Source organism: Phaenicophaeus curvirostris, chromosome 4, assembly GCF_032191515.1.
Source record: "Phaenicophaeus curvirostris isolate KB17595 chromosome 4, BPBGC_Pcur_1.0, whole genome shotgun sequence".
Taxonomy (NCBI): domain Eukaryota; kingdom Metazoa; phylum Chordata; class Aves; order Cuculiformes; family Cuculidae; genus Phaenicophaeus; species Phaenicophaeus curvirostris.
Window position 1 is genome coordinate 72,265,656 of NC_091395.1, and position 18,312 is coordinate 72,283,967.

The 18,312-nt window shown below is 49.5% G+C and overlaps 1 protein-coding gene across 2 annotated transcripts; it reads right to left on the minus strand.

Moving 5' to 3' along the window:
• Positions 1-178: 178 nt before the first annotated feature.
• Positions 179-14,290, minus strand: CHMP3 (charged multivesicular body protein 3). Of its 2 annotated transcripts, none has more exons than XM_069856542.1 (6): positions 14,168-14,290; positions 7,914-7,974; positions 3,568-3,747; positions 2,973-3,094; positions 1,719-1,833; positions 179-729 (listed from the first exon to the last, which is right to left on the minus strand). In XM_069856542.1, exons 1-6 carry the CDS (start codon positions 14,210-14,212, stop codon positions 596-598), a joined length of 657 nt encoding a protein of 218 aa, XP_069712643.1. In that variant the 5' UTR covers positions 14,213-14,290; the 3' UTR covers positions 179-595. The 2 variants fall into 2 exon arrangements, with proteins under 2 accessions (XP_069712643.1, XP_069712644.1); XM_069856543.1 differs by lacking the exon at positions 14,168-14,290 and adding an exon at positions 8,314-8,337.
• Between the last annotated feature and the right edge of the window lie 4,022 nt (positions 14,291-18,312).

Consider the following 18,312-nt stretch of genomic DNA (forward strand, 5'->3'; position numbering starts at 1 on the left):
CAGAGGAGGTAGGTAACGGCTGCTGTGAGAGGAAGCTTTTCTTTAACGGTGCTGTGAAGGTTCTGACTGTGCTAAAGAGGAAAAAAAAAGGTTGTACAAAGCCCTGAGGGAAGCTGTTGCAGGTGGATATTGTCTGTGGAGAGTCTGAAGTGATGGAAACTGAATTGATTCACAAAGCAACTGGTAAAAGCAGCTTTAATAAAATCTGTAGTGACTGAGAAAAAACAAAGATCTGAAGGGGTAGTTGTTGGTAGCAGGTTAAGTGCCTTTAGCGAAAGGCTGTTCTTGAAGCCAAGAATGGGTTTCAGGACTTTATATGTAAAAAGACATCGTGTGACACAACCATTGCCACTGAACCAGAGCCTTTCACAGGGCAGACGACAGGGTGATCTCTACAGACTGCACTCTCCAAGAAGTGTATCAATCACTCACAGTCATTTCCTGGAGAAAACACTCCTCAGGAAGAAAATATACATATATATATATTAAATAAAGCACTCTCACATATTAAGTTTCGCATTTTGAAGGTCGGATAGAATATCCCATTGCAAAAAAAAAAAAAGAGAAAGGCAAACTGTACACATTGGGTCCACCCTCAGCTACGGAGCGTAGCTAACCGCGACTGCATCGCCTCGATGTCTTCCTCCTCATCAACAGCAGCGGCTGCTCCCATGGGTTCTGGCTCTGGAAGGTCATCTGTGACTTTACTTGGTGCTTTACCCAAGGCCCCTGCAAACAACAAACAGGCCCATTAGTCTGCGTTAGATCTTCATTTAATAAATAGCTGCTTCAGTGAAGAAATTTTGCCTCATGTCCAATCTGAACCTCCCCTGGTGCAGCTTGAGGCCATTCCCTTTCCTCCCATCACTTGGAAGAAGAAACCAACACCCACCCCTTTACAACCTCCTTTCAGGTAGTTGTAGAGAGCAATGAGGTCTCCCCTCAGCCTCCTCTTCTCCAGGCTAAACAACCCCAGCTCCCTCAGCCGCTCCTCATAGCTCTTATTCTCCAGCCCCTTCACCAGCTCTGTTCCCCTTCTCTGGACTCGCTCCAGCCCCTCGATGTTGTTCTTGTACTGAGGGGCCCAAAACTGAACACAGGATCTGAGGCGCAGCCTCACCAGGGCCGAGCACAAAGGCAGAATCGCTTCCCTAGTCCTGCTGGCCACACAATTTCTGATACAGGCCAAGATACCGCTGGCCTTGGCCACCTGAGCACACCTGTAGACGTGGCACTTGGTGACACGGTTTAAGAGGCACAATGGTGTGGGTTGGTGATTGGACTTGATGATCTTCGAGGTCTTTTCCAACCTCAATGATTCTACGATTCTAAGACACTGACAGCATTTTACAGTCAGGAATTGCAACACAGCCTCAGACTCAAGGCACCAGCTGAGCTGATCTCCCGGCTCCCCAGATAACAGCGCATCCTGTCAGTCACACTGATTTTGCCTCCTTAAGAGGATCCAGACGCTGATCTGTTAAGGCCTCAATTACAGGACAGCACAGGCATCAGCTGGAGCACGTCACTCACGCCGTGCTGAACCGCACTGGCCACCTCAGCCCACGCTCCTTGAGGAAGCAGCTTGTCAGGGCACCCTGTGCCCCTCAGCGAAGGCAAAGACACCACAGGGAAGTAAGAACAGAGATTGGAATTGCTGTGTGTGCTTGAACCGAGCTGGGCAAAGCTCTGCTCCCGGCAAACACCCCCACACTCACCAGCTGTAATTTCAAACAGGATTTTGTCAATCTCCATCTCTGCTTCCTCTTCCATTTCCTCCTGATCTTCCAGGCTTTCAAAGGTGTCCTCCAGCATTTCCTCGATGATACCAGCCTAGCAGAAAACAAGGCAGTGTGTGATGCCCTTGGACCCAACAGAGCAGGAGGTCACACTTCCTACTTCCGAGATGACGTTACGCCTGTCCAGCTTGCTCTCAGCTCAAGCTTCCCGGATGGAGGCTCTCCTGTAGCCTGAGGGCTGGGCAACACTCCTGCCTACAGTTACAGCACGTATCCGTACGCCTGGTGCACAGGAAATGCAGTAGGAAAATTGAGGATGAAATACAGATGTTCCCCCTGTGAAACCCTCGAGCTATTATTCCTCGTTGTTGCACATCCAAACACTGAAAACCCAGGTTGGCAGCTGTATTTCACATGCTTCCTGCACGAAGCATAAATTGTATAAGATGTTGTAAAATCAGTATTTGGCATAACTCTCCTTTTCACTCTCTGTGTTTGAAAATATCCCGCTGCACCCCAGCTATGGCCAAACTGTTCTCTTGTGCTACGGTGAAGTTATTAGTAGCTTGATTAGTACCCAAACAGAGCAGTAAGGAAGGGTGGGGGTGTAAAGCACTTTTGGTAGTTGTAAAGAAAACAGCCACAATAAGTAATAAATTCAAAATCAAAGCCCTTTCATCAAACGCAGACGCCAAACTAGACGTTTCAAACTCAGCATCACAATAGCCACCCTGCCTGAGGTGGCACTTCCAGCTTCCCACACCACAACAGGCTGTGGTGGGTCTTTCTTAAAGAACATTTTCATCCCTGGAAGCAGGATATTCAGTCAGAACAGACAGAGTGCAGGACATTCGGTCTCCCCCAGGACAGACAGAAGCACAGGGATACGTGCAGTCACACTGCTTCCAGCCTCTGTCTCCCCCAGCCCCTGGGACGAGGACAACAGAGCCACAGCCGCTCTGTACAGGGATCCATCTTCCTCCATCCATCTCCAACCAGAGCAGCTCGTTTCAGCTCCAAGCTTTACACCAAAGTTGTTGCAGGTATCACCAAGTCAGGGTTTCCCCACAAAGAGTAACTTCCTAGGAAGCCTCCAGCTATTCACATGCTACTTTAATTTCTGTCCATTAAAGCTTCACCCAAGCTCTCTGACAATGGGGCCACCTAAGCGGTTGCACTGCGCGTTAATGACTGCCTCTTGCTCACTCACATCCTATTTGTTACAGATCTTACCTTCATCATCTCTTTGGACAACTCCCTCATCGTTGCTTGGATTTCAGGGATTTTCACCAGATTTTGCATAGCTTTCATGACTTCTGTGCTCTTCTGCAATGAACCTGCTACTCTCAGGACAGCTGGGGAAGAGAAGCATAGAAAAGCCTGAACAATGCATGCACCACTCCACAAGGGCATGAGCATATTAGGCACACATTCAAAATGTTTAGGAACACACACTAAAAATGAGTCCCCAGTTACTGGAAGGGAGTTCTGCTTCAGGCCGATTTCTCTTTCAATGTAAAGAGAGTTTCTGACAGGCTGAGAGAACTGTGGTTGCTCAGCCTAGAGAAGAGAAGGCTCTGGGAAGACCCTCTAGCAGCTTTCCGTACTGAGAGGGGGCTACAGGAAAGCTGAGGAGGGGCTGTTCATCAGGGAGAGCAGGGATAGGATGAGGTGGAACAATTTTAATCTGAAAGAGGGAAGATTTAGATTAGGAAGAATTTTTTTCTTTCACAAGAGCAGGAGTGCTTCCAAATTCAAGCTCTGTTGGCATCCTGTAAATGGAAACCCAGACCCCGCCTCTGAAGGTGAGGCGCTCAGTTGTTCTTACCAAGCTGGTTCTTCATCCCCATGAGAACGGAGTTCATGTGAGCTTTGGATGCATAGAGTTTGCTTACGGCCCTTCGAGAGCGGATCAGCTCCTTCGCCAAGATTACACACACATCCTTCTGACCCTTTTTGGCAGCATCCTTTATTGACCGCTTCACCTTCTCCTCTTCTCTCTGGATATCTGGAGTGCAGAAAACAAAGCAAAGAGCGACAAGCTGCTGAGGATTTGGAAGAGAAACAAGTCATTTACTGAGATGTATTTTCAATACAAGGAATAAGTTCTGCTTGATTTGAGACTCCCTCTGTTACTCAAAGACCTTGCTCTAGGCTGATTTACACATTAGCTAATTAATTCATCTAAATACTAGTAGAAAAATTCTCATTACTAAACAACCAGCTCTGTCAAGTCCATTGCTGTTAAGAGAACTGTAAAGGACTGTCCAGGAATATCACTGCATGAAGCCAAGGCAAGACAAATTCTCAAGAATCAAAAGCAGTCCAGTAAGAACAAAGCATTCTGAGATGGGTAACTTGACCTACAACTTTAGAATAACTTCCTGACAATTAAACTGCCCTGATGTGTGTGTGTGTGTACACACATATGTGCAAACATACACAGTTTAAGGCTCCCGTATGGATCTCCTGCCAAAAAAGATTCTCTCTTCCACATTCATCGCCCCGCAGCCCCAGTTCACCAGGGAAGAACACAAGGAGTTTTAACCCTACTAGTCCCAGAAGACAAACCAGGCTTTAACTAGCAAAAATACTCTCCTATCTGGCTACATACAAATCTTAACTCACATGCCCACTGCCAAGTGAATTTAAAGGCTGTCATGGGCAAAATTGTCCTCACTGTTTCTAAATCCCCAAATTGTGTTTTTCAAGAAAAATACTTTCAGAAAGACTGTGGAAGGCTGATTGCACAGAGGCTGGAAAGTTACAGCACACACTGCCTATTGGAAAAGTTAAAAAAAAGAAAGAAGAAAAGCATAGCCACTCATAGACTGAATTCATAAGGATGCCTCCACAACTTCAGGAGTTATTTAGAACCACGGGTTTGTTAATTACTGGATCCTTCATCCTTGCAGACAGACTTAATTATTCCTCCCTACCAGGCACAACCCATGGAGCCTCAAGTGGTCACGCAACCAAGTCCATATTTGTACTTAAGGAATTAAGATCCTGAGTTTCTACTGCTCATGTTAAAAACACGTGCGTTAGGTATTCCTGTAAAGGGACACATTCTAATTATAAGCTGGTTGATGCCAAAGCTATGGATAATTTATCAGCAAAAACTAGTATGCTGGTAAATCATCAGATATAACTTAAACAGGCTGTTCCAACTCTGCTGGTATCACACTTTACTCAGCAGCTTTTTATAAGAGCAAGAATACTGAACGGAACCTGTACCGAGTGAGGACCAAACAGCTGGATTTGAAATATTATCCACTAAAAAGGCTGCCTTAAATAATGTAGGTTTCTCCAGCAAATGTGACGTGACTATTCATATGTCCCCCTTGTCATATAACGCTGGCTGTATAGAGCAACCAGGTACCTCAAAGCTCAGAGGAAGAAATACAGAAACAAGCAGGGCCTACAATAGCCTCATTCCTTTTCCAGACTCTGCAACAAATTAGCCACTGATGAATGGTGTCTAAGAGTCCCTAAAACATCCTAACGTAAATACAGAACTCGGACAAAGAAATCCTGTAAAGAGCTGACGAAAGTGACCAAAGAACAACCCCTTCTAGCAAAGGCTTTGTTCAAATTTGGGTTTGTCCAAGTCTTCTAGGTTTATACCAGACAGAAGTTACATGCAAGCAAGAATCAGAAGCTGCCCTTTTACAAAACAAAGGCATTGATGCCACTTTCTGGCAGAAGCCAACTTGGAGACTTTGCGCAGCTTCTCATGTGGGAGTCAGTGAACCCTGTACTCAAGATGAGTCATTCTCTCAATGTCATTCAATGGTGTCTTTATTCTAAGGGACTGGCTTGTAACCAGAAATACGAACTCCCTGCTGCTTCGCCACCGTAACTTACAGAAACATCACAAGGAGGAAGACATTTGTACGTCAGAGGTAGGTGTGACCCAGCTATCGGAACAGGTAAGAAGCAGCAGAAGTGGTACAGCAGGAAACAGAAAACACTGGGAGGACTCCAGCAGTACTGAGGAGTTATGACGTTCACTTGTCAGGCTAAAACAAATCGCAAGCATTGTGTTACTACATCCAAAGTAGCGTAGGGTGGCCCCATACCTGAGTGAAAGCTTTCCCTTGCATGACAAATAGCTGAACATGAGATCAGAGGCATAAACATGCACAAATGGCCAACTCCACCTCTGAAGGTCAATGCCAGCTATGCACCACTAGAGAGCCATGATCACCACACCAACCCCTCTGCAGCACATGCACAAAGCAGTCCAACACACCAGTGAGAGGGACTGCAAGCTCAGTGAAGCACAAAGATACTCCAACTATCTCAAAAAATTCAATTCTGAAGTCACGAGGACACCTTTCATTTTTTCAAACCTTCCGAGCCCTCAAAAACAACCTACACCAAAGAGAAAACACTGAGGCAGCAGAGTCCAACAACAGATGGTTTGAAACAGCGTGTTGCTATATCAGTAACTGCGCTAGCTGGGCGAGCCAAGTGTTTGACTGATCCAAGCCCACTCAGTTCATCCCAGGTGGATCCAAGTGTTGCTGTAGCAAAACACACCCAGCACAGCCTTCCCCAGGGAAGCAGGGCCCAGCTCAGCATCCTTACTCAAAGGTTACGGTGGTTTCCTGCATAGGTCTCAACTGAAATGATAAAAGCACAGCAGAATCCAACTACAAAGTTGGATTTTTTGGGGAAAACGTCCTTTAGTGGCGTGTGGCTGTGGCCTCTCAGCAGCAGCCTGCTAGCCTGGTAAGTGTTGAGCAGAGCCAGTACGTCCACAGCTGACACTTGGCAAGATGGGAAATCTGAGCACTATATATATATATAAATATCTGGATAAATATAGACAGATATCATAAAGATATTCTGTATTTTATTTTAATGGGAATTACCAGAACAGCAGACACTTGGTGGTTAGTCTAATTTTTTATAAGCTGAGCTGTATTTCTTTATTGTAACACTCTGAAGAACACACAGAGACATGTTTAGAGCTGATACAACAATTACATTTACGTCTATGTCAAAATACCAGAGTACCACATAACCCAGTGCCTATCTAGGCCATTAGAAGTATTATGACATGCATAAAGTTGAGAGAAGACCAACATTTTGAGATACCATCAGTAGCGAACATGTGGGTAGTTTGCTGCCACGGAGAACGCAGCCTCTAAACTACACTTCGCTAATAAGATCAGCCACATTTCGGTTGCTCCGTGCCCAGTACAGCCACACAAAGTGCCTTGGAGAACGCAGAACAACTCACAAGCATCATGAACATCACTGTACATTGGTTTTCCTGGAAGAGGCGTAAACCATGTCTTCATTCCACAGATGAGGACAAAGAGGCTTTGTACTGCACGAGCATCACTCTCCAACCAATTTGCACACGTCTAAGAATGGGAGAACCCTGCCAGCTTTCCGGGGAGAAGAGGGGGAAGGGAGAAAGTACTCCTGGAGTCAGTCAAACAGGCATGTGCCCAATAACCAGATGCTGACACAAAATATCCTTTACAAGCACAACCCATGGACCAGTCTGGAGGGCAGCATAGAAGGCAAAGAGGGGAAAACAGAATCTGCCCTAAATCTATTTTTTAATTAGGGGAAGGCAGACAGAACAAAGAACAAGAACCTGAACGGGCAGCACCGTAATAATAAGCAACTTCTCTGATTTTCAATACCTCTTCAAAAGTGTAATGCCCATAATTTAATAGCAAAATACCCACTGAGAAAAGCCTCTTTTATTCTTCTCCTCTCTCCTGTTCACCGTTTTCCCAAGCTGACAGCAAGCTACTTTGGCTTAGCATGTGCACTTCATGACAGCCGATCTCCACAGAACTCTCCACATGTAGAATTACAGACCACATCAATGCTATTCATTAAATCAACGTGGCTGAAGTTCAGAAAAATAAGTCTAATTCATCTCATCAAATGGGATTTAAGAGCATATCTTACTGGAAACTTATAATATTCAGATTCTTCTGAAAATTTTACTTGGCGCAGTAACATGATTTGTAATATAGATTGAGTCTGGTCCCAGGATCACATTTGTCTTCCTTTATTCCAGATGCAATAGAGTACCTCCAGTTATTAGATTTTGCAGCCTTCCCCAATTAAAGCAAAAAAAACCCCAACCCTTGAAGGCAGACAGAGAAATTAAAAAACAGAAAATGAGACATAAGTACAAACCTCTGATCTGTCTATCAATCACTCTCATTTCTTTCCGTATCTTCAAGGACCATTCATTGACCTTGAAAAGAAAAAGTGAGAGTTAGTTGAAATTCCAACTTTAAAACTAAGCTTCTGTACTTTCATGTAGCTCAACCACTCAATATCAAAAGAAGCACTTCAAAATGCATGAGCTTTAAGCTGAGTGATGTTTAAATATTTCCTTATTCAACTTAAAAAACCTCACTGCAGACAGTGAGTTATGGAGGACCCGATTTGTGAAGATTTGTGAAGCAGAGAAACTCACGGCCTGGCCTGTCTAACTTCCCATGTCACAGCAATGCTGGGAACTTGCCGCAGGGGATTTCAGCCTAACTACCCATTTCAGTCAGGAGGAACCCCAGGAGGACTCCAAACCAACCTCTGATTCAAAGCAGGACCGAGTTCAGGGTTGAGACACGTTGCTCGGGGCCTCGTCCACTGAGTATTGACCCAGTCCGAGGGGAGAGACTTCACAGCTGCTTTAGGTATCTGTTCCAGCAGTCAATCACTCCTGTGATGAGACCTTTCCTTGTATCCAATTCAAAATTTTTTTCCAGCCACCCAGAGCTGTAGTCCCTTTCCTGTCACTTGGCACATCTGAAAAGTACCCAGCTCTGTCTTCACTACAACCCCTTTAAAGACAGTGAAAGGCCCTTGCCCCTTCACATTCCCTTCTCCAAGCTAAATGAACCCAATTCCCCCAGCTTCTCCTCCTGTGTTGTGAGCTCCTGTCCGGCACCATCTTGGAGGACTTCTACTGTATGCTCCCCAGTTTGCACTGGGTGCCCAAACTGGGACACTGTTTTGCAGGTGTGGCCTCATTAATGCCAAACGCAGCAGAGTAATTGAACAACCGTTTGCCTCAACACGATGATTATAGCCTCCTAATGCAGCCCAGTTTATTCTCATCGCTGCTAAGATGCCCTGCTAACTCACGTTTATTACCCATGGGAAGCCCAGGTCCTTTCCTGCAGAGCTGCTGCCCAGCCAGCGCCAGGCCGCACGTCCCTCTGTGCAGGGATCGTTGTCCCATGTGCACAACCCTGCACCATTCAACATCAGCCTAGAGAAGGGAAGGCTAAGGGAGATCTTAGAGCAGCCTTTTAGTACCGAAAGGGGGCTACAAGAAAGCTGAGGAGGGGCTCTTTATCAGGAAGTATAGGGATAGGACAAGGCGGAATGGTTTTAAGCTGAAAGAGGGAAGATTTAGATAAGGTATTACGAAAAACATTTCTACTGTGTGGGTGCTGAGGCCCTGGCACAGGCTGCCCAGAGAAGTTGTGGCTGCTCCCTGCCTGGAGGTGTCCAAGGCCAGGTTGGATGAGGCTTTGAGCAACCTGATCCAGTGGGAGGTGTGCCTGCCCATGGAAGAGGGGTTGGAACTGGATGATCTTTAAGATCCTTTCAACCCAAACCATTCTATGATGATGAGGTTCCTGTTGGCCTGTTCCTCCCGCTTGCTGAGGTCCCTTTATACGGCAGCTCTGCCCTCCAGCTTCCCTCCTCCTGCCTTTGGTGGGGTTCAAACACTGCCACCCCCTCTACAGCTTCACCACCAGGACCTGCCAAGCTCTCCCAGTTCCACCACTCCTGGCTGCCCCAGCACAGGGAGCTGATGTATATGGGGAACATCACTTGCTCCGACCTCCTCTCTGAGGAAAGGGAGACATCAGGCAGGCAGCAGCTGCCAGACATCCAATGGAGAGCGGGAAGCATTTGGGGTAAAGAGAGATGCAGTGAGGGGCTGTAAACCACCAGAATCAAGAATCGGGAGAAAACACGAGCAGAGTGTCAAATCCTTGTGGATCTCTGATGCTGCTTTTAGTATCAGCAGCACAGATTTGCACAGTACCTAACACACACACTTAAGTGCTTTAAGTATATTTATTAAGATGACACCCAGTTCACAGGTCTGCTTGCATGCTGTACCTGCCCGTGCACAGGTCACTCCAGTCTAGTTGGCTATGTGAAAAAGTTAATACAAAAATCACCTTGATTTTTATGCAAATTTTTATTCAGCTAAGAACTTTTGTCTACCTAAATAAGCTTTATAACAGAACTGGAAAAAAAAAAGTGTTCTTCGGTGCACAAGCCCAGCACAGCAAGATGGATTCTTAGACTTTTACTGGTCTCAACAGAAATGTAATGAACAAGACCACGTTTTGACTACAATCACCAGAGACAACAACCACCAACCAGTTGCTCAAATACAAAATCTGCAGAAAAAACAAACAAACAAAAAAAACAAATCCAGAAGCCCTGCAGAGCTGTGTGTATATATGTTATGGGCATGCAGAAGTTTTGAAAGGGTTTCAGAAAGCTCCTGTACCTTTAGTTCATAGAATCATAGAATCACTAGGTTGGAAAGGACCCACTGGATCATCGAGTCCGACCATGTCCATCAGTCACTAAACCATACCCCTCAGAACCTCATCCACCCATCTTTTAAACTCCTCCAGGGAAAGTGACTCAACCACCTCCCTGGGCAGCCTGTTCCAGTGCCCAATGACTGAACAAAATAGTTGAATACTATTTTATTACAGGAAAAAAATCCAAACCCCCTTGCAGGACCAGCTGCAGCCTCCCTTCTTGCTCTTCAGAACAGAGCAGAAAATGTCATGTAGGTTCATTCCTTGCCCTAATATGAGGCTAAGAAGGTCCCTCATTTGAGTACACCTACACGAGAGGGAGAAAAGCCATGGGAAGAGGCTGAGGTAAAGCATGACCGAACTCTGGCTGGACTACTGTCCTGTCTCAAATGTAACATCTTCCAGAGGTCTGCTCCATAACTTGCATTCTAGGACAAACCAGCATGCATTAAGCTTTCATGTACAAGCACAACCTGCAACTGTCAAATGACTGCAGCAGGATTCATAGATGCAGTCACTGTGACGCGCAATCCAGCACACGACATCATTAAACCATGACCGGCCATACGTTGTCATCAATCCCTGCTAACTCTGACAGCAGAATCATAGAATCACCAGGTTGGAAAAGACCCATTGGATCATTGAGTCCAACCATTCCCATCAATCACTAAACCCTGCCCCTCAGCACCTCGTCCACCTGTCCCTTAAACCCCTCCAGGGAGGGTGATTCAACCACCCCCCTGGGCAGCCTCTGCCAGGGACCAATGACCCCTTCCGGGAAAAATTTCATCTTGATGTCCAGCCTGAAGAGGAGGCTGAGGGGAGACCTCGTTGCTCTCTACAGGAGGTTGCTGGACAATGTCAAAGCTCATACAAGGTGTGGGAGCTTCCTGCTGCCATCCTGGCTTGGGCGGAGAGACACAAGGACACAGCTGATTGTGCAGCCACGTCCCCAGGAGGAGAGGGCAGGCTCTGTCTGGAAGCAGCTGAGATGCTCTCAGGGCCCCAGAGGTGTCACAAGGCTTCACAAGCACTTTCACCAGAACTGGACCCCAGACCAACAGGAATTAGAGCTGCTTTGGTTTTGGAGAGCTAACCTGAAGGTGATTCCCGGATCTGCTTAGAGCAGCCTAGCTCTGTGGAGAAGACAAGCTGTCTCCTGCAGATCCTCCTCTATTCCAGCACCAGATCTGGTCAGGTGGATTGCTGAAATCTCTCCAAAACTCTCCAAGAGCTCATCACTGCCCAGAAATAAGCTGCTTCACATGACTGTCCTCTTACAGGCTTCTGCATTCCCTGGTCTTCCCAACACTGATCAGCAGTTCCATGTATAAGAAGAGGAGGAAACCCCATGGACTCCCATCAAGACAACCACATGATTCCAGTGAAGAAGTTGCATTGCCCACCTCCAGCAGGACACCTGGGATACGGCTACAAACCACGGCACAATGCAGTGCAGAGGTAGCAATGCTGAGAGCTTAAGCGCTTTGGGCCAGCTAATCAAGGCTAATTACCCCAAGCACAACTTCATGCTGATGATGCTACTCTGCTTCCAGTTCTGACAAAAACACCCCCTCGCTCTCACAGCAGGGCACCAAGCAGAGAGTCAGCCAGCAAAACACCAGGCTGAAACAAACCGCCCAGACTGCACTGGAGGAAACCCACCTTTTTAGCCCAAACAATCCAGACGTGGCATTAAACATACAGTAGCTCCCTGGCTTTAGACAGTCAGCCAATAAGTTCAGTGAGCATACAAACCAACCCAGGGTGACTCATTGCCATCACCAAAGTCCCAACCCCTTCATCATCAGCCACCTCCCGTGGTGCTCGGATTGCTTCCTCTAGCCCTGTGCAGGGACACAATCTGCCTACAGCTGCTGGCAGATGCAAGGGAAGCAGCTCCCTCACCATCTACTAAGCAGAAATAACTACTTCTTCCTTTTAAAGCTGCGCAATTCCATACAGAGGATAAGAACTTCTCACTGTTAATGGGTTTCTCAACATTGCTGTTAGGGCCTGTGAAGTTATGTCAGGCCACAACTCAAGGACATGCCCACGACAGCAAGGAGACCAAAGTAATTTCTCCCTGTGGTTCAGGCACACTTGTTTTCTAGCACCTTTGTAAGTTTGTCTGCATACAGCTCCAAGATGACCCACAGGCATGCGGTGTTATGAGAAAACATGGCAAGCTTATCAGTTACAGAAGGGGAAAGAGCAGTCATCACACATGAAACAAGAAGAACTTATCAGTGCAGCACAACCACAATGTACAGGTTAAACGTCTGTCTGCTGCTTTATCCCACCACCAAAAGTAGCAGGCTCCGAATCCCATTTCTCTGTGGTATCTTTTCCCCAGGGCTCAGTGCTGGGTCCAGCCCTGTTCAATGTCTTTATCAATGACCTGGATGAAGGCATCGAGTGCACCCTTAGCAAGTTTGTGGATGACACAAAGCTGGGTGGAAGTGTCGATCTGGTGGAGGGTAGGGAGGCTCTGCAAAGGGATCTGAACAGGCTGGACCGCTGGGCAGAGTCCAGTGGCATAAGGTTTAACAAGGCCAAATGCCGGGTCCTGCACTTGGGGCACAACAACCTTGTTCAGTGCTACAGACTAGGAGAAGTCTGGCTGGAAAGCTGCCTGGAGGAGAGGGACCTGGGGGTGTTGGTTGACAACGACTGAACATGAGCCAGCAGTGGCCCAGGTGGCCAAGAAGGCCAATGGCATCTTGGCTTGGATCAGAAACGGCGTGGCCAGCAGGTCCAGGGAGGTTATCCCGTACTTGGCACTGGTGAGACCGCTCCTTGAATCCTGTGTTCAGTTCTGGGCCCCTCACCACAAGAAGGATGTTGAGGCTCTGGAGCGAGTCCAGAGAAGAGCAACAAAGCTGGTGAAGGGGCTGGAGAACAGGCCTTATGAGGAGCAGCTGAGAGAGCTGGGGGTGTTTAGCCTGGAGAATAGGAGGCTGAGGGGAGACCTCATTGCTCTCTACAACTACCTGAAAGGAGGTTGTAGAGAGGAGGGAGCTGGCCTCTTCTCCCAGGTGACAGGACAAGAGGGAATGGCCTCAAGCTCTGCCAGGGGAGGTTCAGGCTGGACATTAGGAAGAAATTCTTCACAGAAAGGGTCATTGGGTGCTGGAACAGGATGCCCAGGGAGGTGGTTGATTCACCTTCACCTTCCCTGGAGGTGTTTAAGGCACGGGTGGACGAGGTGCTAAGGGACATGGTTTAGTGTTTGATAGGAATGGTTGGACTCGATGATGCGGTGGGTCTCTTCCAACCCGGTGATTCTATGATCTTCTAACACAGCTCAAGAATGTAAAACTACAACCAACCTGCATGGTGCACCGACACAGGCAGAGGAGGAAGGGGAAGTACGCTATCAGAAGTATATTCGTTATCCAGTGCTATCACCCAGCAAGCAATGACTACAGCACGTCCCCGAGGACCTGGGACCGTCTTTGCAACAGGAGCTACAAGCCCCTAACAAAGGCGGAGAGCTAGGAACGCGACAGAGTACAGCTCACAGCAAGGAAACCCCAGAACCGCTGACCGAGCCTCGCCAAACCACCCCAACCGGACGCACTGCTCCTCTGCCTGCTGCTCCCGCGGCCCCCGAGAACCAAGCCCCGACTCCCCGCGCACCCGGGGGCGCCTGGACAGCCGAGCGAGCGCGGGGCTAGGCTGCTGCCCCTCAGGAGAGGCGAGGTGCCGGGGCGCGGGAAGGTGCCGGGGCGCGGGATGCCGCCGTCCCGCTCAGCGCCGGCCGGGCCCCTGCCTCCGCGCCGCCCCCACCAGGCCCCAGAGCGGCCCCCGAGCACCTCCCGGGCCCCGCACGAGGCGGCGGCGGCGCCGCCGGGGCCTCACCAGCTCCTTGGGCGGCTTCTCGGGGGTCTTCCCGAAGAGGCCCATGGCGGCCGCCGCCTCGCGCCGCCCGGGACTTCCGGGTTCCCAGCGCTTCCGGGCTACGGACGCTTCCGGCTTCCGGGCACCTCCCACCCTCGGGTGCCACCCGGACCCCACTGCGCGCGCGCAGAGGCCCCGCCCCCTGGCAGCCATGACACCCCTCCCCTTTGGTAACCAAGGACACGCCTCCTAGTAACCACGGGCCCGCCTCTTACACTGCTTCACACAGCCACGTAGAGGCCCATGGCTGCATAGAGCCTCTTACACTGCTTCATGCAGCCCCATGGAGCCCCTCATGCTGGTTCATGCAGCCCCATAGAGCTACGCAGCCCCACAGAGCCTCTTGCACCACTTTACATGGCCCCATGGAGCCCCTTGCACTGCTTCACGTGGCCCCACAGACCCCTGATACCTCTTCACACAGCCTCACAAAGCCCGATAGAGCATCTGGCACCACCTCACACGGCCCCATAGAGCCCCATGGCTGCATAGAGCCCTTACACTGCTTCATGCAGCCCCATAGAGCCCCTCACGTTGGTTCATGCAGCCCCATAGAGCTACACAGCCCCACAGAGCCTCTTGCACCATTTCACATGGCCCCATAGAGCCCCTCACACTACTTCACACAGCCCCATAGAGCTACGCAGCCCCACAGAGCCCCTTGCACCATTTCATATGGCCCCATAGACCCCCTCACACCTCTTCACACAGCTCTACGGCGCCCCAGAGCCCTATAGAGCCTTTGGCACCACTTTACATGGCCCCATAGAGCCCCTTCCACTGCTTCACACAGCCACACAGAGCCGCTCACATCGCTTCACACAGCCCCACAGAGCTCCTCACACTGCTTCACACAGCCCCATGGTCCCATAGAGCCCCTCACACCAGTTCACAGGGCCCCAGAGAGCCACACAGTCCCAAAGAGCCCCATGGCCCCATAGAGCCCTTTGCACGGCTTCATGCAGCCCCACAGAGCCCCTCACACCGGTTCACAGAGCCCCATAGAGCCCCTTACACTGCTTCACATGGCCCCACAGACTTCTGACACCTCTTCACACAGCCTCACAGAGCCCCATAGAGCATCTGGCACCACCTCACACGGCCCCATAGAGCCCCATGGCTGCATAGAGCCCTTACACTGCTTCATGCAGCCCCATAGAGCCCCTCATGCTGGTTCATGCAGTCCCATAGAGCTACACAGCCCCACAGAGCCCCTTGCACCATTTCATATGGCCCCATAGACCCCCTCACACCTCTTCACCCAGCTCTACGGAGCCCCAGAGCCCTACAGAGCCTCTGGCACCACTTTACATGGCCCCATAGAGACCCTGATACCTCTTCACACAGCCACACAGAGCCGCTCACATCTCTTCACACAGCCCCACAGAGCTCCTCACACAGCCCCATGGTCCCATATAGCCCCTCACACCAATTCACAGGGCCCCAGAGAGCCACACAGTCCCAAAGAGCCCCATGGCCCCATAGAGCCTCTTACACTGCTTCATGCAGCTCCATAGAGCCCCTCACGTTGGTTCATGCAGCCCCATAGAGCTACACAGCCCCATAGAGCCTCTTGCACCATTTCACATTGCCCCATAGACCCCCTCACACCTCTTCACCCAGCTCTATGGAGCCCCAGAGCCCTATAGAGCCTCTGGCACCACTTTACATGGCCCCATAGAGCCCCTTCCACTGCTTCACACAGCCACACAGAACCCCTCACATCACTTCACACAGCCCCACAGAGCTCCTCACACTGCTTCACACAGCCCCATGGTCCCATAGAGCCCCTTGCACCAACTCACAGGGCCCCAGAGAGCCACACAGTCCCAAAGAGCCCCATGGCCCCATAGAGCCCTTTGCACGGCTTCATGCAGCCCCACAGAGCCCCATAGAGCCCCTTACACTGCTTCACGTGGCCCCACAGACCCCTGACACCTCGTCACACAGCCTCACAGAGCCCTATAGAGTCCCATGGCTGCATAGAGCCCTTTCACTGCTTCATGCAGCCCCATAGAGCCACTCACGGTGGTTCACACAGCCCCATAGAGCCCCATGGCTGCACAGAGCCCTTTCACTGCTTCATGCAGCCCCACAGAGCCCCTCATGTTGGTTCACACGGCCCGATAGAGCTACACAGCCCCCCAGAGCCCCTTGCACTGTTTCATACGGCCCCATAGACCCCTGACATCTCTCCACCCAGCCCCACAGAGCCCCACAGTGCCTCTCACACCACTTCACACAGCCCTTCACCGCTGCACGTTTGGCAGGCACCCAGCAGAAAGTGGGAATGGAGGAGTTAAGAGGATCTGGCCCTGCTGCCTGTACTGCTTGGGCATCTCCTCTGACTTCAGGATGGTAGCATCGCACAGGGAACCGGCAGGAGTTTATGGTGGGCTGTTGCAGTGAAGAGCAGCAAAAGCAGATGGCAGAGCAGGTTACGTCACTGCCTGCCCTCACCCCATCACGCACACGGCGGGGAAGCACAGCGAGAGTATTTATAAAATCTAGTCGTGCAAGGCGTGACTGAGACTATGCTTCATCTCTTTATTCATATCCCTTGTAGCCCAAGGGAAACCCGCAGAAGAACCAAAGAGAAAGAGAAGTGGTTGCCAGCACGGAAGATGTTGCTGCCTCGTCTTCAGCTGCAGGGTCTGGCTTCTCTCCACTCTGCTTCCACCTTTCCACAGCAAAGGGCAAATAGCCTGGCCAAAATTAATGGACAGCTTGGAGCCACCCTGCTGAGTGCTGCAGGGCGAGCTCTGGCAAGCCACTCCATCTCTTTACACCTCGATGACACAGAGGACTGGAAATAATAATTGTTGCACAGGAAGACTGCAAAAGCTTAGGTAGGAAAAGGTGCTATTAGCTTAATCTAACTCTAATACCTTACAATTATACTTACCCTGATTATTTAATTCCCAGAGAAAGGCATTTTAATAACAGTTACAAAAAGGTACAGTTCACCTTTGTCTTTTTTCCTTCCAAAATCTAAAGCAGAGCAAATACAGATCCAAATATGCTTTGGAAATGAGAGCTCTCGTTTTGGACTGAGTACCAGGAGTAGGAAAGCCAAATAAAACAAATAATCCACAAGACCGAAATTGGCAAAGGGCTTCAGAGATGATCTAACTCCACCCTCTCTTAATAGCAGCATGAAATACCCATCCTCTCACTGAGCAAAGTGCAAGGACCTTCACCTGGGTTGGGGCAACCCTCGGTTTCAGCTGTGTAAGATTTGGAGGTGCTCGTGGATGAAATTGCTGCACACGAGCCAACAATGTGTGCTTGCAGCCCAGAAAACCAACCGTATCCTGGGCTGCATCAAAAAAAAAGAACGTCCAGCAGGTCAAGAGAGGTGATTCTGCCTCTCTGCTCTGCTCTGCTGGGACCCTACCTGGAGCACTCCATACAGCTGAGGAGTCCTCAGCACAGGAAAGACATGGAAATGTTGGAAGTGGGTTCAGAAGAGACCATGAAGATGATCAGAGGGCTGGAGCACCTCCCATACCAGGACTGGCTGAGGGTTGGGCTTGTTCAGCCTGGAGAAGAGAAGGCTCTATGTAGATCTTATTGCAGCCTTTCAGCACTTAAAGGGGACCTACAGGAAAGATGGGGACAGACTTTTTAGCAAGGTGTTATGTGACAGGACGAGGAGTAATGGTTTTAAACTAAGGGAGGGTAGATTTAGACTGAAAATAAGGGAGATTTTTTTTTTTTTTTTTTTACAGTGAGGGTGGTGAAAAACTGTAACAGGTTGCTCAGGGAAGTAGAGGAGGCCCCGTCCCTGGAAACATTCAAGACCAGGTTGGATGGGCTCTGAGCAACCTCATCTAAAGGCGTCCCTGCTCACTGCAGGGGGGGTGGGCTGGATGAACTGTGAAGGTCCGTTCCAACCCAAAGCATTTTATGAAATAAGGAACCTCACATCAGTCGTTTGACATTTTCTGCTCACTGTTGTTTGCCAGCTTTCAAGCATGAGATGCCAGAGAATCAAGCACTACTTCAAGAATGTTTAGCATCTCGGTTATCTCAAGACACTTGACTAACGCAGCCAGCACAGCGAGGCAAAACAAGCGAGCAGCAAAACTGCTGACCTTGTTATA

Coding starts and splice junctions, on each gene's coding strand:
- CHMP3 (XM_069856542.1), bottom strand. CDS start 14,212: ATGGGCCTCTTCGGGAAGACCCCCGAGAAGCCGCCCAAGGAGCTG. Junction 7,975..14,167: donor AGAAGCCGCCCAAGGAGCTG/GTGAGGCCCCGG, acceptor TTTCTTTTCAAG/GTCAATGAATGGTCCTTGAA. Junction 730..1,718: donor CCTGTTTGAAATTACAGCTG/GTGAGTGTGGGG, acceptor TGTTGTTTGCAG/GGGCCTTGGGTAAAGCACCA.